Consider the following 17,238-nt stretch of genomic DNA (forward strand, 5'->3'; position numbering starts at 1 on the left):
AAACCTCCAGCAGTACTCTGTGTGGACATCGTATGAGTTCAGAGGAAAATCAGCTTTGGGTAGAGTTGCAGGTTATCTGTGATACAGAGAACCTCTAAACTAGGTTCCAGAAAACTGTGTCCAAATATATTGCATTGAGTTTGTGTTGGATCCCACCTACTTAAGCCAGGAAACTGTTAGTTCTTTTTCTGTGTAGCTTCAAGCTACGCCTGCTATTAGGTAAATCTCTTAAGTGGTGTATTGAAACAGAACAATTTATAGCCTATTAAAGTGTGCACACAGATTCATAGATTCTAATAAGAAATACCAATAATGGCTGTTTAGAAAGTGGGAAGGAGAAGAAATGTGCAAGGGGAGACTGAATGTAAATACTGAATTATTAAAGGCTTCAAGTTAAGATGTTGGAAGTAAGTCATTCAGGATTTGAGACCAACAATTTATTATACTTCACAAAACTGTTTCTCCAGCAAACATAGTCCAAAGTCCTTAAGACTTAAGCCTAAAAAATTATTTCTTACTTAAAGCATTATATAAATAGTACTTTGAGTCTAGTTTTCAGTGGAAGATTGCCTAAAGATTAGATACTTGCCCTGTTCAGTAAGGGTATGGCTGTGGTTTATGAAGATGCTGTGTGCTCATTTTGAAAATGCTTGTCTTGTGATTAATGCTTTGGTTAAGCTTCATGTTTAGGTTTGATCTTAAACTAATTCCTGAAAGACTTAAATGACTGTTTCTTTTCTACACTGTGTGCAAACTGTGTATGTGGCAGGACTTGTTTTAAAGATACAGCAGAAGTTCAAATTGTTTACCACTCTTCCAGCAGAGGTTCTAAGGATTATTCTCTCAGTAATCACATCCCTTAAACTTCCCTTGAATTCAGCTCTGCACTGAGTGGTTACTGATGTTAATATTCAGAGGTTTAATATCATTTTAATTTCTTGGGTTCCATGGCTGCCTCTCACAATCCTGAAGAGCAGGCCCACATTCCAGACAGGCGGCATCTTAATTTAGATCTTTCTTTGGGATGCTTAGGGAAAAGTCATAGTGCCTGTTGTCAAGGGAAGATCTTGAATATGTTTTAGAAAATTCTTCAGGTCAACTCTTCTTTATTGTGGTGAAAATCTTAGAAACATTGTTAGGTTGCTGGCTGCAGTTGCTACCTTTATTCACCTTTATTCACAAAACCACAGTGATGTAGCTTTTCTCAAAGTACAAATCCATGACTGAAGGTTGGTTTAATTGATAGGGAGCTGTTTTAAAAGTATTCAGTTGGACTTCTGATACTGTTTACCAGTTAGTTCCTAAACAAGGCAGCTCTTGCTTGTAAACAAATAAGTTTCTCTGCCTGCCTGGACAAGAAACTTCTGAGTTACTATGATTAGCTCTGGAATGTGAAGTTTCTTAAGCTGCTCTTCACTTTATTTTTGTCTCAAATCTTGCAATAATCATTTGCTTATCCACACTGACAGTGGAGAGATACAGTAAAATAGAAGTGTTAACTCCTCAGTCCATTTACTTACTAATGCCAACGATGAGAAACAAAATGCACTGCAGGATTTTGAAGTGTGCTGTGAATATAGGGAAGGTTACAACAGATCTGGATCTTTCATTGTTTCAAACAGCTGCTTTTATCAGTTTTCTCTTGCAAGTCTTAGCTACTAATGAAGTTTGAAGAAATGTGGATATTTAATCCTCAAAACCAGAAGAATGAATCTTTTGAAGTATTGTCAGGAACTAATAACCTTTTTTGTACTTCACTAAAGCAGGATGTGCTTTTGTAGACAATTGCCTCATTCCATGTTTAGGACCTTTAAGGAAGGAGATTGTACAATGTCCCAAGGTTGCTTTGTTCTGTCTAACCAGCTTCTGGAATGTGTTAATAGCTCTCTAACAGCTGTGGTGGTTTGTTTGGCTATTATTTTGTTTAAGCAAACTACCTTTTCTTCTCTACTTCTGCTATAGCAAATCAAGTTAATAATGGGGTACTTCTTTCTCAGTAGTGGCAATATTTAGTCACTCCCATAATTTGCACTCTTCCAATTGGGTGTTTCTTTCAGATTTTGGTACTTCCTGAAAAATTGCATTAACTCCAAACCACTTATAAATTCAGTTTGAAGATACTGTGAAGTTTAAAGTCCTGCAACCATTTCTAACTCTTGCTGCAGAGTCTTTGAAGCAGAGTTTTGAAGATCACTAAGGACAATGTTGAATAAAGGGAAACCCCTGAGACTCTTTTGCAATGTGAACTATCAAACTACCTGTAAAACACTTGCAGAGTGACCTGTGGAAACAGTAAAGTCCTGCAGTGTGAACTTGCCTGCCAATCTGCACTGCCTGATTTGCATAAGATAGACCTTGCAAATGTTCCAACTTGGAGAAGACTTTGAACTGGGGTTCATGTCTTTTTAAAAACACACAGTTGTCATCCAGTCTTGCAAACCTGCTGAAAAAAAGACATATTAGTTTTGCTGCAGCTGGGATTGCTTGCTAGGCAGTTTCTGTGTGGTGATTCCACTCTGTCTTTTCCACATGTGGTAGTATCCATGCTTGCTTTGGAATCAGTGACTCAGGCATAGTGTGATTTTTTTTTATTATTATTTTTACTTTGTGTCTGCCATCTTTCTTTCATCCAGTTGATCATTTTATTCTGAGTAAAAACTGATTAAACTGAACTGTTCTTGACACAGCCTTGGATTTCTTCTTTGCTTTTGATGAGCTGCCTTTGTAGGTTCTTACAAATACGCTGGTTTTAATAACTGGCTTCAATACACACCTAAGAATTCTGACTGGGTTTGAATTTGTTTGGCTTCCCTGTAGACTGGTACTGTATCTTCTCCTTCATGAACCTGCAGTGTTCAGGAATGGTGGCTTTTAACGGAAGTCACTCCTGTTTACACACACAATAACCTGCTGCCTCTGCATGAAGCAACTCCTTGTGACAGGGGGAGAAAACACCTCAATTACCCTAATGATCTAAAGTGACTGAACAGTTGCACAGACTCTGGAATTCAAAAGAACATACAAAAATATGTGCAAAACAAAAGTGTAGATGCATGCAATTCTGAATATTATGTTGGAAAGTGTCCTAAGGAATTATGATTATAATTCTTTAAATGTTTAAAGATGTATTTTGGTTTCTTTTAGCTTGTTATGAGAAGGATTAACCTTTTTTGGAAGACTCGAGCAACAAGACGGTGTACTTTTACTTCTCTGTTCACAGTTATTTATCTGTTAATGTACCTATTCTCCCCTCTTAGTTTTTGTGCCTCTAGACCCTGTTCCTGTTTGTAGGATGAGGTGCAGTGAGCAAGGCAGAGCTCACTTACTCTGATGTTGGCCCTATGTGCTCACACTTTTTTTTTTTAAGGTCCTTTTCTTTGGCCACATCATGTATTCATGCTGCAATATGTAATTGAATTAATCCTGTATCACTGAAGAAGCTTCTGATACTCATCTCTAGATACCCTTCCTATCACTTATTTGTATCAGAGTTTCTTACATCCATAAACTTGCTGTGATCTTCCTTTATCTGCCAGCTCATGCATTCCTTTAGATCGGGGTGGGAAATGTTCAATGTGCAACATCCATATCGTGTAGCCTGTGGCTGCATGAATAATGCTGCTGTGTAACTTTAATGTGTGGTCTGCCAGGATGTTTTAAAGCTCTTTGCAGCTTCACAGAAAGAAAAATAAAGTCGTATCTCTGTCACTGCATCCTCTCTTCCTGTTCCTTGCATTTGAAATCCTTCCAGACAGTGATAGAGTAGTCAACTCCTATCACTGTCATCATATTATTTCCCATATATTGGACTGTTTTTCCTGCATAAGATTTGAATTAATCCTTTGCTAGTCTTGGTTTCCATCTCTGCAGCAAAGTTTTGTCGAGCACATTTTAAAACTATTGGGGTTGTCCTGTGCAGCACCAGGCATTAGACTTTGATCCTTGTGGGTCCCTTCTAACTCAGGATGTTCCAGGGTTCTGTGATTTTATCTCCTGCCACTTGGAGCAGGAATCCTTGTAACCATCTCTTCCTGCTTTTTCTGTCTTTTTTTTTTTTTTACCACTGAGTCTTACCCTGTGACTGATTACATGGATGGTTGTTTTGATGGTGTTTTGTTTTTTTTTTTTCTCTGAGAAAAGTTTCCTCATGAATAAACAGAAATCAAATGGTACAGTACAACATCACTTCTTTTTTTTCTGTGCTTGCCCTTCTTAAACTATGTTAGTATTCCTCTCCTACCAAGTCTGACATTGATTCAGCTTCTGCTGTCTGGTTTCTTGTCCACTGTTTTCAGTGTTCTTGGCTCTTTAGGAGACAGCTCAGCAGACTGAACAGTCATGCCCTATTACTGCATTATTCTGGGACAAAATTGCAGTCTCTTGTTCTCTCCCAGTCCCTCGGTTCCCATGCTTTTCACAGGATATACCATGTACATTTTAATTCGTGTATCATTCAAACCTACCCAAAAACCTACCAAATTAGATATTTCTCTTATGGGAGGTAGGCTGAAGTAAAACTGTTGCTCGTGGTCACAATAACATGCTGTAAACAGCAAGTACTGGATTCCTCTCGGAACCTGTTCCTGTCTGTCCCTTTGCTGACGAATCCCTGATGAAGTCCTACCTGAACATTTGATTCCAAGAACATTGTTCTTGAAACCCTACTTCATTCAGATGACTCTATTTCCCTTAAAAGTCGTGTTTCAGGACCTGTTGGTGAGGAATAGTTGGTGGTTCTTGCTCAGTAGTGTCACTGTTGCTCTGGGAGAGGATTAACTGTATGCCTGGGGATGTTTTTTTCAGACCTGTTGGAAGTGATGTGTTAATGACTTGCAGAAGAAGTCCTAACATCTCCTGCATTGTGAAAGCTGTGGGAGAGGTTATCCAGGATATTAAGGAACTCCTTCAGGAAGTTCAGACTGGGAGTGATCAGAAACTTTACAGCCAGTTTTGGTGGCAGCTTTCAGATGACAGGCAGAAGAACAATTTACAAGGTTGATGGCGTCTTTTACCTGTTGTATTCTCTGCCAAAAGTTATCTATAACAGGAGAAGAGAGGGTAACTTGTGCTGGCTTATTGAAGTGATTGCTCACCCTTTGGCATAGCTGAACTGGGATAATGGCTGGCTGCCACACCAGGGATGCTGTCCTTGGTCTGTATAGCTTTTAGTGTAAGGAAGGGGCAGGAATAATCTGCTTGCCACATGGCTGGATATGGGAGCTGAATAGCCCTAAAACTGACAGCATGAGGAAGCCGATAATTTGTGACAAATTCAGCTTTTCCAGCCAACTTGTGGAACAGTTCTGTATAAATTCAGAAGCAGTGGGAGGGAGGGAGTGGATTGACCCAGCCAGTGCAAAGGGGTCAGTGGCTGCTGCTTGTGCTGCTGTGGAGCCACATCTTTAGACTTGGCCTTCGAAAAGGTGACACTATTCTGTGTTTGCTGACAAAGGAATGTTGGCTTGGGATGGGAAAAATTTATTTTTTAATTTGCAGCTTAAGCCAGATGTGCATGAACAACTCTCTAATTTCTGTTTTCACTGTGATATGTCCTTGCCTAAGTTGCTTTTATTTCTATGTTATAAAATACTTAATTATTTTGCTTAAGTGATATAAGAGAGAATAGTATAGAGGTGTATATATAACACCTTTTAGTATAGTCTACCAGTATAATTATACCAATAAACTTCACTAAATGTATTGCTGTTGGATCAGTTCTATAATAAAAAATCTTTGGTCTCTAATATTTTAATTCTCTGGCACCTGAAATATAATATCCAACATATTACATGACTTTTAAAATAGAAATGTGGCTTGGAGTAACCTGAAATGCAGATATGTATATGTGCAGTAACAGAAAATAAAATTGTTTTTTCCAGTAACTAGTTTATTTACTACAAGTGAGAATATCACAAAAATACATGTCTGCTCCCTCATTTCCTTTTATCCACCATCAGACCTGGCCCAGGGGAGATGGTTATGTTAATAGTAGTCAAGGTGAAGAGGGGTGCTGGGTGCTGAGAGTGCTTAGCTCAGCTCCTGCTGCTGTAAGGAAACTCTAAGCTTTTAAAGTTGCACAGTTTCCATTGAAAATCAGGGTGAGTGGTGGAATTACTGTGTATATATGTGGTTTCTGTCCTCCTCCAGGTTGTTCAGCAGGCTGGGCACTTACCTGACTGTATTTTTACATACTGTTATCCACTGATATTTGTCCCTGCTTTTTCAAGGGCTTTTAAAACTCAGCAGTTAATTTTATAGTATGCTTAGGAAAGTCAGTTATTTAGATTGGTATAAAGGGCCTGTGTTCTTCAAATGATTGAGGATTACTAGAGGTCCCAGCTCTCAATCTAACCATGAGAGCAGGGGTACTGTGGAGAGCTGCAGCAGCTTGATTGTGGTCTGCAGTGGAATTAACACTTTAAAGCTGATGAAAACGGTCTCTGTGGAACCCCGTGTCTTCCTTTCAAACATTCCTGGAACCAAAGACTAAACTTGAAATGTGACTGGATACCAGGAGCATAATATAGCTGTAATATAAAATATAATTGGAAAGGTCATGATTTGGTGTTGTTGAAATCAGGAAGCCTTTGTGGCCCAGGATCTTGTTGTTGGGCCAACTCAGTAAGAAAGAATACAGCACAGAAAGGCAGCCTGTGGTTTGCAGTAGACATATCTGAGGAGCTTTCTATAGGTTTTTATGTTGCAGTATTTGGAAGCTTTTCCATAAGTGTTGGCCATATGGTATTATGTTCCTCTTTTCCATCTGCAGGCACTTCTTTTTTTTTTTTCCTCTTCTTTTTTCTTCTTTTGAAGGCCTTGAGATTCTAAAGGGGAAAGCTACAATAGAAAAGCACCCTGCATGGTGGCAAAGGTATGAGTGGAACTGAAGGCATCTATTCAGTAGATCTCTGAGGAAATGGCTTCAGTAATGCTGCAGAAGCTTCCCTGCCATTTATGAGTATTCAGATGGTAGTTCTACCGTAGAGCTCTCTAAATAGACAATTATACTTTGTACTGAGTCCTACTGCAATCTGAGTCAGTATTGCTGAATAATTCATCTGTTAAAAAAATAAAAAAGAGCTGTGATGCTTTTGCAAATAATATTTACTGGCTGAAACAAAAAATTAAAGCATGTCTTTTAATGAAGTGTGGGAGAAAGGAAGAGAGTAAAAATCATTTGATCTTTAGTGAATAAAATTGGGGAGCAGAAATACAAATAGGTTGATATTCTGATCTTTAGAGGAACTCTAGCAGTAGGAACAAATAAAATGCTTATGTAGAGAATTTATTCTGTTAAAGCCTGTATGACAAGGTGCTCAACTTCAAGTGTTAAAAGTCTTGTAACCTTTCCAGTGACTTCTGTTTGTGCTCTGTTAAAATTTCAGAGAACAGCACTGGGGATTTGGATATTTTTGTCTTCACTTGTGAGTTGGGGATAGGGAGAATGTCCACTTGCAAAATAACTTTCAGATGAATCTTCAGGAAATAACCTTTCATGAGCGAGCACCCCCATGGAAATACACATTCAACTGCTTATCAGTGGATTCTTCTCCTCCTCCCTGATCCTGCTGTAGATTGAGATGCCTCCTGCTGGGGATCTGCTCTGTGAGCCAGCTGACCTCCAGATCATGAGCTGTGGAAAGCTGAGGTTGGGCTGGAGGCAGTTCTGTGTTTGTATCTCCTTCGTGTTGGACAACTGATCTTGTCTGCAGATCAGAGGTGACATGCAGAGACTGAGGGAGGTTTTAAGTCGAGCTAAAAGGCATCTGTCCTTGTCCATCCAAAGGGAGTGCTGCTTTGCAGGTACTGGATGAGACTGCAGAAGCTTAATAGTAGCCAGGAAGGATGAGCATTTATCAGAAAAATAGCTGAGACTGGGACTATAAAATAAACAGGTAATAAAGTAGAAACATCCTCATGGAGATGTGGGTGCTCAGATTTGGTTATTTATATTTGCAGGACAGTGGTGGCTGGATACAACCAAAAGCAGTGAGTTTGTCCTCTGGAAGGGGAGAGAAACTGTACAGAAGATTGTGATTATACCCTTATTATCCAGTTGTGCTGTGCAGGAGAGAGGGGTGTGAGTGCATCCCTGGGATGTGCTGAGCCTTCTGTTTGGGAGGCCTTTTCTCTGCTGAGCAGCTGTTGTTGCACATGATGCACACCCAGCACCCGTACAAAGAATTAGGCTGCAGCAGCTGTTTAGTAATCCCAGGTATCTGAAGGTGCTGGAAGGTCTTAAATATCCTTTCCAAGAGACACTTGATGGACTTGTGTAAGACTTGACAGTTAAATCAGTGCTGCTTATCTTTTGCATGTTTAGTTAGTAACTAATAAAGGGGTGCATTATACTTATAGTATAAGGATCTTCTGTAGAAATAAACCTCAATTCCAGCTGGACAATTGGATCCTTGTTCAGATCCTGCTAGAGTTAGCAGTGCTCACAGATGGTTATCTCTTATGCTTCTGAATTTTTTAATTTTAACTTTCTAGCTACAGTTAAAGGGAAACAGTTGCTTTGTGGTATCTCCTCGGAGCTGGAAGACAGCGTAGGGTGAGATAGCACTTCACTAATCTGTGAATGTGGAGTGGATGAGGATTGTTGAGGTCCAGCTGAAGTTGTGTTTGGAGAGTGGGAATGTTTGGTAAGTGAGAGGAGGGTTTATAGGCCCACCTTCACTGTGCTGGTCAATATGGAGTTCCTGACTGTGGCTGCCATTAACATCATTAATTTAAATTATTAAATTATTCTGCCCTTGTTATTGTGATACATTACATTTGCAAAATTAAAGGTAAGTTGGCAAGACTCTACTGAGCCATGATATACTCTGCTAAGAGGGTAATTTTTTTTCAACTCAAAATAATTGGCTGTTTTGTAGTTTATAGAATCATTGAATCTTTTAGGTTGGGAAGGACCTCTAATTTGAGTCCAACTGTTATCCCATCATGTTCACCATTCAGTGTCCCTAAGTGCCACATCCACACATCTGTTTGAACACTTCCAGGGATGGTTATTTCACTATTTTGATGGAATAGTAGGTGGTGTCTACTATTTGAGGTGTTCCTATGCTTGTTTCTACCTGTAGTATCTTAATTGTATACAAAGTTGAGATTAGAGTATATAAGGACTCTGGTACTGCACAGAGGGACTGCACTTATGGTTGTAGAAGCAACCATAACTTTATAAAGTCCAGACTTCTTGGTCTGTTATTTAAATGTTCTTATAATATTGTTTCTATTGATTAATATCTCATCTCCTCCCTGCTTATAGTTCGGGTATTTAAAAACAACCAAACAAAACAACAAAAACACAAACAAATAAACCCCTTCTAACAACTCTATTGCAGGATCATTAAATTAATTTCATGGAGACAGTAGCTGTTTATGGTATTGCAGAACTTAGAGGATGATAGATGTTAGTATATTATCAAGTTAGATAAAGATTTCAGCAGGGAAAAGGGGTTTATTTATATCTTTATATATTTATTTAAAGAGTAATGAGAGTTGGAGATGAAGGACTTCCATAGTATATAGAAGAGGCTGCCTGAATCCTGGAGCAGCCACTTGCAGGGGATATCCAGCTTTGCTTCCATAAACTTGGACTAAGTTTAGTGCTGAACCACTCTGGAAATGATAAATAATTTATAGAGCTGGATGACTGGTTTTGAGTAAATCTAGGAAATTAGAATTTTGAGTTTTTATCTCTCTAATTTGAATTTCTTCAGTGCTCAGTAGGTATTTCAAGGGGTTTTTTGTTTATTTTCTTTTTCATCCACTCTTCAAAAATTTAACATATGACTAAGTTTCTGTTCATTATTACAGGGTCTGTAGGGTACCCCTCTGATGGAGGGGTTTACCTTGACCATGTTCTAGGTACCTGCTGTAAAGAATGGAGGGTCAAACTGCTTTGAAAAAGTTCACGTACCTGAGCAGATCAGGGGATTGTATCATGTGCATCTGAACTCTGACAAATGCAAATTTGAGGTAATATGGACTGGATTGCATGTCCTTGCTGCAGAAATGTCCCCCTAAAACCACTCCAGCCACATGGATCCTGTTTTTATGAGTGAAGTGTTGGATTCATGATACTGTACATGAAGTAGTCTGAAGAGAATGGAACTGATAATAGAACTTGCCTACTGCCTCTTGAGAAAATACAAAATTACTGTGTGAAAACTGGACCAGGCAGAGACGAGATTCAAGAAATATTAGTTTAAGGAGCTTAAGCTGATCAAGCCCAACACTACTTAAGTTTCAAACTGTCTTCCTTTTGTACATAACAAGAGTTCAGATGCATATTCCAGTGGTTTGCTGTTGGAAAAAAAAAAAATTATAACTCTTCAGTACCGAAGTCCTTCCTCATCAAAGAAGAACAATGCATTTTGGTTTTGTTCCATTTAATCTGAAAGGAAAGATGGGTCTGAAATGCAAAGTGCAAACCTGTGACTGTCTGCCCGTATCTGAAAGTGTGAATTTGAGTTTTGCTTTAGGGTTGTCCTTCTGCAGTGGTGTCCAGTTGATTTGGCATGTTTGTTACTACTTCTTTTTGTTGTTTTTTTATTTTTTTTTTAAAGTTACTTAAATAAAACAACAAAATGTTTTTACTTGCAGCACTTGAAGAATCGGAAAGTGACATTTATGTGCGATTCATGAGGTCACACAAGTGTTATGACATTGTTCCAACAAGCTCTAAGCTCGTTGTTTTCGACACTACGCTACAAGTGAGTACCCTCCTTTCAGTCTGCCTTTGCTTGCAGTTCTTTTTTTGTTTTTTAGATGTTTCCTGAGTGTTAAATGAAATTTGATCTCCTGCAGAGAAAGTCTCCCATCGTGCTGTGCTTTGACTGCACAAAACCATATTGTTTCAACCGTATCTTTCATGTTATGCTAGAGGAGGAGTCAGGGAGGTCTTCCTAGCAGAACAGAAAGGATGTAAATTGCTTTGCAGTTGGAATCTCTCTCAAAAAAAATGTCAGATGAGCCCAAACTTATATTGGCTTCTTCATGGCCGTCAGAATTTACATAAGGACGTTTGATGTAAGATCCCTGTGCAACAGCTGAAGTGTACCCAGGTGTTAGGAGCCTGTTCCTGCTATATTAATAAAGACTATTTAGGAGTAAAATGGATGGCTTAATTATGCAAATTACTACATTCTCCAGAAAATTTTTGTTTTCAGTTTCTCATTTTGCATTTAATCAGTAAATCATCTGCTAGACTCTTGGCTCTGTCTGAAGAGTTTGTTTGCCAAAAGAAGGAATTAGCTGCCTGCTATAGAAACAGCCTAATCTGTTCTGCAGTGTGGTAGAAAGCTGTGGCTTGCTTTGTTTCTTGGATTTTGCAATGGGTATTTTTTGGCTTTTTGTTTTTTTTAATGTGTTTTTCCTTCTAAAGATGCTCCAATTCTGACTTAACTAAGTCCATTAAGTAATTTTGGTCTGGAATGTACTGCTCAGACTTCAGCTTTCCACAGTCAGAAGAAACTATGTAACAGATACTCAGTCCCAAAAAATTCACAGGTCCATCCTGAGTATCAGATAATCATATATAATGCTGAAGTGAGTGCTAAAAGGTGGAAAACCTACACTGACTTTTTCACTGCCTTAGAGGGGAAAAAGTTCTGCAGTGTTTCCTTTCTTCTACCTGAAAGAGAAAATGACTGTCAACTCTGGAGTAAAGAACTCAGACCTCTTTGACCTGAAAGGTCAAATTTAGGATAGTAGGGTTCACTGTCACTCTTTCAACCCTTCTCAAAGACTGTTGGCTTCCTTTTGATTCCAAGGGATATTTTTTCTCTCACTATGAGATAATATGTTGGGAGTTGGTACCTGCATTCTCAGCTGTCCGTGGTCACCTGAGTCAAAGGCTTGAGCTTGATCACCACTGAAATTTGAAAGATGGATGTTCTTTATTCAATTAACCAGTTAATCTTGAGGCTGTTGGGGCAGGTCACCCATTCCTTTTGGATTCTTCAGACCCTTTGATGAATTACATCATGCCAGATACCAGTTTTCACTGCTGGAGCTGTGCTAATACTATTAACATAAAAAAGGTGGAGTTTCATCTCCAGCTGGTGAGGTAACACTTGGGGAAACCATAAAGGAAAAGAGGTAACTTAATGGTAAGGGAAGAACTCTCACCAACGTTTGACCAATGTCTTATTTGGCATCCCTAATGATGGTCTTGGATTATGACTGGAGGAGAACAAGGCATGCCTTGCTCTGTGATCCTGGAGTCATATTCTCATGCTTCTCCAGCTATTTGAAAGCAGTGGTGGTAGAAGGGAAGTCTGGAGTCACTCATTCAGAGTCTAGTATTCAATAAATGTGGACTAAATCTTGAGTTGGTATTACTGGTGAGGAGCTTTTTTTCTGTCCTTTAAACTGCATGTTTTGAACTTGGCACCATTACATTGATTCCCAGTTGCATTAGTTTTAACTTATAAAGTCATAATATTGTAAAGCATTAATGCCCTTCCTGCATGGGCACTGTCTTCCAACTTAGCAGGTTATGCTAAGAAAAAATTAAACAGATTGTTCTGAATGCTTGCCTGGGCAACACTGCTGGGAGGTCTTTTACATACTTCTCTTTAATATTTCCCTTTAGTTCTTTACCTGGCACCATGTGCCACCACCATTGTCTTCACAACACATTATATTGATTCAACTTGGTCAGTGTGGCTGGTGCACAAACGTGTCTGGAATATAAAAAGAGAATAGCTTTTTTTTTTTTCCTAAGCCAGCTGAATAAGTGGAGAATTAATTTAATAAGGGTAGTCAGATAAAAACTTCTAAACTGTTCTTTGTGTTTTAATTTTTAATGTATAAAATTATGTACTTTCCAGTACTTCAGGACTTTGTATCAGTTCTTATTTTGAAAACAGAGTACACAGCTTTGAAACATTCAGTGTCCCATGAACCCTCTCAAATGGATAGTTTTCTTTCCTGGATCTGTTTCACCCCTACCCACATCAGTGTTTCTCCTAATTTAAAAACAAATAAACAAAAAACACCCACCAAAAAAAGGCGTGGTCCCTAGAAAAAGTTCTGCAGGGATTTGAATTCAGGTTTTTAGTAGTGCTAGAGCTAAAGCAGACTATGTAAGGGCTCACCTTCTGCTTCCCTTTCTATAAGCTATAAACAATCAATGGAGGAAGAAAAAAACATGGATCTGGGTTGTGTTCTCGTGGCATCCTGTGAAAGACTCTGGATTTTGGATTTTTATTTGGCTGCAGTATCCCATCTCCCTCTACTGGTCAGCGATCACAGCACACATCCCATGTTTCTACCCTGGAAAATTATTCATGAGGCACTGTGGAAAGTATTCCAGACCTGTTGTTAGCTATGGGAAAACTGGAGATGTTCACTTTATATAGCGTGGCCCAAGTCATACTGCTCAAGCAACACTGATTCATAAAAGTAAATGTTTAGGCTCGATGTCTATGGGGGAATTAGTGTAAAGATTCATAAGGAATCTTGTGTTAACCCTGACTGAGAGTGGAGATGGTCAGGTGCATTGGAAATAGGAAGAAGGCTTTAAATAGCAGAAATAGCGGCTAATGAAGAGCAGGAATGAGCTGACAGTGTGTTCAGACCTGTTTATTTGTCAGTCAGAAGGCATGGGAGCCTCAATTCCAGCAGCTACCAAGCCTCTGGCAGCTCCCAAAGTGCTGGCACAGTGCTCTGGTCCCGTGTGTGCAGAGCAGCCCTGTGCACAGGCTGTGAAAGCCGTGCTGTGGCTCTTGCACTCGTGTTGGGCATCAGCTCAGCTGGTGTGGGAGAGCTGTGCTCCAGCTGGACAATGTGCCCCTTGGCACAAGCATCTGCACTAAATAAATACAGTGTACTGAGCCCTGCTCTGTTCACCTGCCTGAGGCCAACTAACACAGCTCAGTTTGCCTTCTCGTAGTTTCACTTATAGTTCCCCCAAAACAGAGTATCTGCCTCTGGTCTGCCTGTGGTCCCTACCCCGTGCTGAATCCTGGGAAGTGGCAGAAAGTGCTGGCTGGCACAGTTCTCTTGATTTAGACTGACAGTGGACTGTTCTTTCACCCTTTCAGTTTATTCATTTATATTTTCTCCTCATAAATATTTATAGAATCATATCATACTTCGCTTCAGTGCTGTGGCTTTTCCCTGCCTGTGACCCACGAGTGCTCCTTGTTTGTGACAAGCTTCAGCCTTTGGCTTTTCCCAGAGAAGATGCTATCTTTGCTTGACACACATTAAAGAAACTTTACAAAGTCTGATCTGACCAGGAAGGGAGTCAAGAGACAATTAGAGGTTGTGAGCTATCCTGTGAAGTTTGGAAATTTTACTCTGTGGATGGTGGGGAAACTGGGCAAGTTGCAACAGTGTGCAGCTCAGTGGTTAAACCTTCTCATCTTTTATACGTCTCCCAGGGTGAAAACAGTAGGAAAACAAACTCCTCACAGCCCCTTGGAGGGCTTAGGGGGATTGTCCCCTGAAGGGTTTCTCTGAATGAGTGTTCACTTATTGTTCATCATTATAATTATTCAGTAAATGGATCTGAGGTATCTTTGTAATAGACTCCAGGAAATAACTGAGCTAAGTGCAGATTTACTGGTCACCAGCTTGTGTCTTCAGCACAGCATTTGAGCACTGTACAAGTGTTGCTGCATTTAGTGTGGCAGGGACCTGGGGAAAGAAGGTGACATACATCCAGGTCTGCCTTTACTTTCTGTTTGTTGGGTTTAACCTGCATCTGGTACATACAGTGACACAGCAACCTGATACTACCCTTTGATATTCATGCTTTGAAGGAAAATAATTCCTGTATTAAATTCAAAGGTCAACAAAATACAGCACTTTGTTTACCATCTATCAGTCAGATTACTTTTGACTAACATCACCTACTAATGTGATTTCACTTTTTTCCTTGTTGCTGCATTTATTTGTTTTCTCTAAAGACCAGTGCATTTCCCCCCCACATCCTGAACTCTGTTTGAATTTTTTAAGGAAATGCCTCTTACCTAGCTTATAGCAATCTCTAAAGCTTAACTCTAAAAGCTTTCTTAAGACCAGATTTCTGTCTGACCTCCAAAGAAATGTATTAATTTGTTGTGGCTTTGCCCAGGCTACATAAAGATGAGAAGGATTAGCTTGTTTTCTAATGCAGAGCAATTAACCCTTCAAGAGGAAGGTAAAAGGTAAATGTAAGACAGAGGCTTCCCTGCTTCATATCAAGCAGCAATCTGCAGTTCCAGGAATGAGCTGATAGTGAATGTAGTGGCTGTGTCTTGTCAAGTTTGCATAAGCTCTCTTAGGGTGAAAAGCTCAGTCTAACATTTGACGAAATGATATTCTTACTTGTTAAAAGTCAGTTTATGTAGCTTTTACTCACCATGACCTTGCAGCTGTTTGTGAAGTATTTGTCCAAGACTTCTTCATAAAATAATAAAAATCAAACAGTAATCAGAATAAGCTTTCAGAAAACTAAAGACTCTTTCCTTTTATATCCTGAAGAAATCTTGGACAATTGCGTGACTTGAGGGTCAGATTATTTAACCCTTCTGTTTAATGAAATTACCTAAGTTGCTAATGGACCAGGTGTTGTTATCACCTCTGTAGGATTTTGCCAGTAGCTGTCACGCTAGTAAGAGCTCAAATACTGTTCTACCACAAAACTAAAAAAAAAAATATTTGGAACAATGCTCTGGAAACTTCTTTAGGGGTTTAACAAGCTGAAAGTAAATATACCTTGTAATTTCTGCAAAGGTTTCAATGGATTCCACATTAGAAGAGTGGAAGAGGATTTGTGCTTCTCTCCCATGTGCTGACTCTATTCAGTAAATGGATTTATTATTCTGGTTCTCTCCAGTCCATTCTTGACTGGGGTGTTGCCTCTCTCCAAGGTTAAGAGATAAATCAGGTTTCCAGGAGTAATGCTCTAGAATCATTTGCTTCCAGAGACACATAGCAGACTCCAGGTCTGCTGTCACAACAGAGTTCTCACAGCTTTACAAAAGGATTGACTGTCTGTTCCTTAATTGGCTTTGAGGTTTTTCCCTGATGAAGCTGCTACTGTCTGCATTTCTGAGAGTGTGAATACCCCTCCTTGCTTACCCATCCCACAGAACTGTAAGAGAATCATCTAATTTGGCTTCTAACCAGCATGTGGGCTGAGGCAATTGAGCAGCCACATGAAAGCTCCCTTCATTGAGATCAGGCTGGGATCAGCACCAGAATATGGTGAGATTGCTGTGTTTTTTTTCAGAGCTGCTCCTGTTGCTTGTACACAACAAGCACAGGAGTTTAATTCCTGCAGCTCTCAAAACCAAAAGGAAGCATTCATTCCTGTATCTTGGAGGAAGACAATATGTGTCAATTAAGCAGGAATTTCTACACAAGGTTTAGGGAAGATGTTTGTGCTTGGCTGAGTGAGAGTCATGTATCATTCTTCCTGCCTTCCCTGCCCTATCACCACTTTTTTTGGTAAGATCTTCATCTGTGAAAGAATTTCTGTCCACTTCCCCATGCAGCTGATCCCACTGGCTCTGCCCACCAGACTTACCTGATGTCACCTCATAGCCCATAGTGGTGTGAAATCTAACAGCAGAAAGCTACAGGATGGACATATTGACACAGAGCATCAGTTCAGGTCTTGGTTTGGTGTCTTCAGCTGGATTGGGACCTTTTCACATGCACAGGGAGGAGTTCTGCTTGTGGACATGGCACCTGCTCTCTGGGGAGAAATCTAGAACATGTGCCTGTGTACTTTCACTTGAGGATAAGACACTACCTGTTTTTTCTGGGATTTGGCTTGGACCTGAAGGGCATTACACCATCAGATCTTAAATTTAATAAGCTATGACCATTAAAAGTGCATCATCTACCAGGAGTGTTCCCTTTTGCCATCACCTGTGAAAGAGAAATGGATTTTGATCTGGTTTCACGTAAGCTTTCCAAAATTCAGCCTGAGCTAGAGGAGCTGCTTGTGAATGTTTACTGCTTGGGGTTTTTCAGATGCTAAAGCAAACGTGTAGCCTCTCAGTTAATAAAAGGTTTGTCCAATTTTTCTCTAATCTACTTGAGGGTGTAATAAGGTAAAGGAAGAAATTCTTCTCTTCAAGACCTGCTCAGCCCTCCCTCAAGGCAAAAGTCTTTAGTAAGTCCTTAAGTAGCCTTTTTTTTTAACAGCATAGCCCTTTGAGGAGGAAATGCTTCTACCAAATTCATAGACCAAGGAAGAAAATAATTGGAAAATTAATTTGAATGCCA

The 17,238-nt window shown here is 39.6% G+C and overlaps 1 protein-coding gene across 8 annotated transcripts in view; it reads left to right on the forward strand.

Moving 5' to 3' along the window:
• PRKAG2 (protein kinase AMP-activated non-catalytic subunit gamma 2) overlaps window positions 1–17,238 on the forward strand; it is a 209,568-nt gene that overhangs the window by 169,780 nt on the left and 22,550 nt on the right. For all 8 annotated transcript variants that reach the window (XM_051768289.1, XM_051768291.1, XM_051768292.1 and 5 more), the window contains one exon: window positions 10,612–10,721. In XM_051768289.1, the coding sequence (XP_051624249.1) occupies window positions 10,612–10,721 (110 nt within the window). The remainder of the gene's footprint in view (window positions 1–10,611; window positions 10,722–17,238) is intronic.

The sequence above is a fragment of the Manacus candei genome, unplaced genomic scaffold (genome assembly GCF_025592945.1).
Source record: "Manacus candei isolate 608988 ecotype Guabito, Panama unplaced genomic scaffold, ASM2559294v1 h1tg000094l, whole genome shotgun sequence".
NCBI lineage: Eukaryota > Metazoa > Chordata > Aves > Passeriformes > Pipridae > Manacus > Manacus candei.